The sequence below is a fragment of the Bidens hawaiensis genome, unplaced genomic scaffold (genome assembly GCF_021521415.1).
Source record: "Bidens hawaiensis isolate Kalapana, Puna unplaced genomic scaffold, B.hawaiensis_p1.1 tig00051377_1, whole genome shotgun sequence".
In the NCBI taxonomy this organism is placed as follows: Eukaryota; Viridiplantae; Streptophyta; class Magnoliopsida; order Asterales; family Asteraceae; genus Bidens; species Bidens hawaiensis.
In genome coordinates, this window is record NW_027499208.1 from 22,588 (window position 1) to 24,363 (window position 1,776).

Below are 1,776 nucleotides of genomic sequence, written 5' to 3' on the forward strand. Positions count from 1 at the left end.
ACTGATATTTTATGCCTTTTAATCGGATGGAGGATACAGATCGATTGTTGTAAACTTACCTCGAAACGAGGTTCAATTCGGATGTTTAAATATCCAATAAACAAAAGCCATTTTAAGCACCGTTTCGAGATAACCTTTATATCAATCGACTCCCTTCCTCCTTCGATCAAAAATCTTAAAACATTGGTTTGAAATTCACAACAAACTTAATGGAGTAAAGGTTTTATTTTTTGTTTTAAATTTTTAACGGGGGTCCAACAAAAAAAAATTGTGTGAAAGGTGAGACCGGTGACAACAATTTTTTAAGATGAGATTATACCAGACAACCTCAAAATGATAGAATTAGTCAAATTTATTTTCCTAAAAATGTGTTCTCCCTCACAGTGACATTTTACAACACTTAGGATGTAAAATTTGTTCATCACATACAAACACCAGTAATCATTTGGAAGGGATATATAGAGATCAATGTTTTCTGAAGAAATCGGTTCTATTAGTTTGCTACAAGGGCTCAATTAGTTTAAGAGGATATATAGAGGCAGGTTGTTTTGTAGCATTAATTTTTTTTATGAGGATATACTGATCATCATCATTGATGTATAACTTGTTAACAATCATCATATCCATGGACTACAAAGTAACTTGAGTAACAAACTTATCAACAAAGAAAACTCTGCAATATATATAGAGAAGATTTATCATACACACGAGCACAACACAACATGGAACATTGTCCATTATTTCAAACGATTAGAAAAACAAAATTACGATCAACAGGCGTATGAAAAGTACTCCAATTGATTGAACGGTCAATCAGTAGTTTTCAGGATGAGCAGCAGCATAAGCCTCAATAGCCTTGAAGGTTTGTTCGTACAGTTCCTTTTCCGCCTTAAGAACCTCATCAGACGGCTTTTCCTCACCTTTACATTTATAAATGATTGTCTGCTTGAATATACATCCATCACCGGAAGGCACGAGCTTAACATGTTGAATGATGGAGTCTAATATACCCATCAAGTTGTCGCCTTCAAAGAATGTGTAGGTATAGCTATAGCTGCCCTCATCAAAAGTGTCAACCCTGTACTTTGCGTTTGTAAATGGGACGGCTGTACGTCTCAAAGCAAATTTTAGCTTAGATAAAGAGTCAAACTATAGATTATAAGTGTACAACTAATAGAATTACGATAAATAAGACGCTTACCTTCACCAAATGTGAACACCTTGATCGTTCCAACACCTCCATCACCTTCGATGGTCTCGACAGACTTGAAAACTGCCGGGTTGACTATAGGAGCGATTTTTTCAAAGTCTTTAAAAGCCTTGAAAACCTTTTCAGTTGGATACGAAGAAACAATTTCAATTTCATTAGTAACTGATGCCATGATTAACTGATGTAAAAGAAGAAAGTTTGTTGTTTGTGATGAAATGCACTTAAAAACAATTTTGGTATATATAGACCCAAGGAGTTGACATCGAAGCCAGGGGTGTTTTAAACATGAATATTATATATTTTTTGTTACCTTCGTGTCGTGTCATGTTTGTTTTATTTATTTTTATTTTGTTTTGGAACGAGTCATTACATGTTTCGCAGAAAGAAGTGGTCAATGTTTACTTTTGTAGTTCCTAATATGTGATGCAAAATTTACAAGAAAATTTACAAGGATATGTGTAATTGTATTTTAATATATACAATTAAGAGACAGGGTCTCGTAAATCTTTTATTTTTATTGGGCCACTTAACGGCGTTTTATTGGCCAATGCATTTTGTTTTTCTAT

At 33.8% G+C, this 1,776-nt stretch overlaps 1 protein-coding gene across 1 annotated transcript; it reads right to left on the minus strand.

Annotated features, from left to right (window-relative positions):
- Nucleotides 1-389: 389 nt before the first annotated feature.
- Nucleotides 390-1,563, minus strand: LOC143599007 (root allergen protein-like). Its single transcript, XM_077077078.1, has 2 exons — nucleotides 1,202-1,563; nucleotides 390-1,106 (listed from the first exon to the last, which is right to left on the minus strand). Exons 1-2 carry the CDS (start codon nucleotides 1,380-1,382, stop codon nucleotides 814-816), a joined length of 474 nt encoding a protein of 157 aa, XP_076933193.1. The 5' UTR covers nucleotides 1,383-1,563; the 3' UTR covers nucleotides 390-813.
- Between the last annotated feature and the right edge of the window lie 213 nt (nucleotides 1,564-1,776).

What these genes read in the sequence shown, in the direction of transcription:
- LOC143599007 (XM_077077078.1), bottom strand. Translation starts at nt 1,382, where the DNA reads ATGGCATCAGTTACTAATGAAATTGAAATTGTTTCTTCGTATCCAACT. An exon ending in GGTGTTCACATTTGGTGAAG is followed by an intron (nt 1,107 to 1,201) that starts GTAAGCGTCTTA and finishes TGAGACGTACAG; the next exon opens with CCGTCCCATTTACAAACGCA.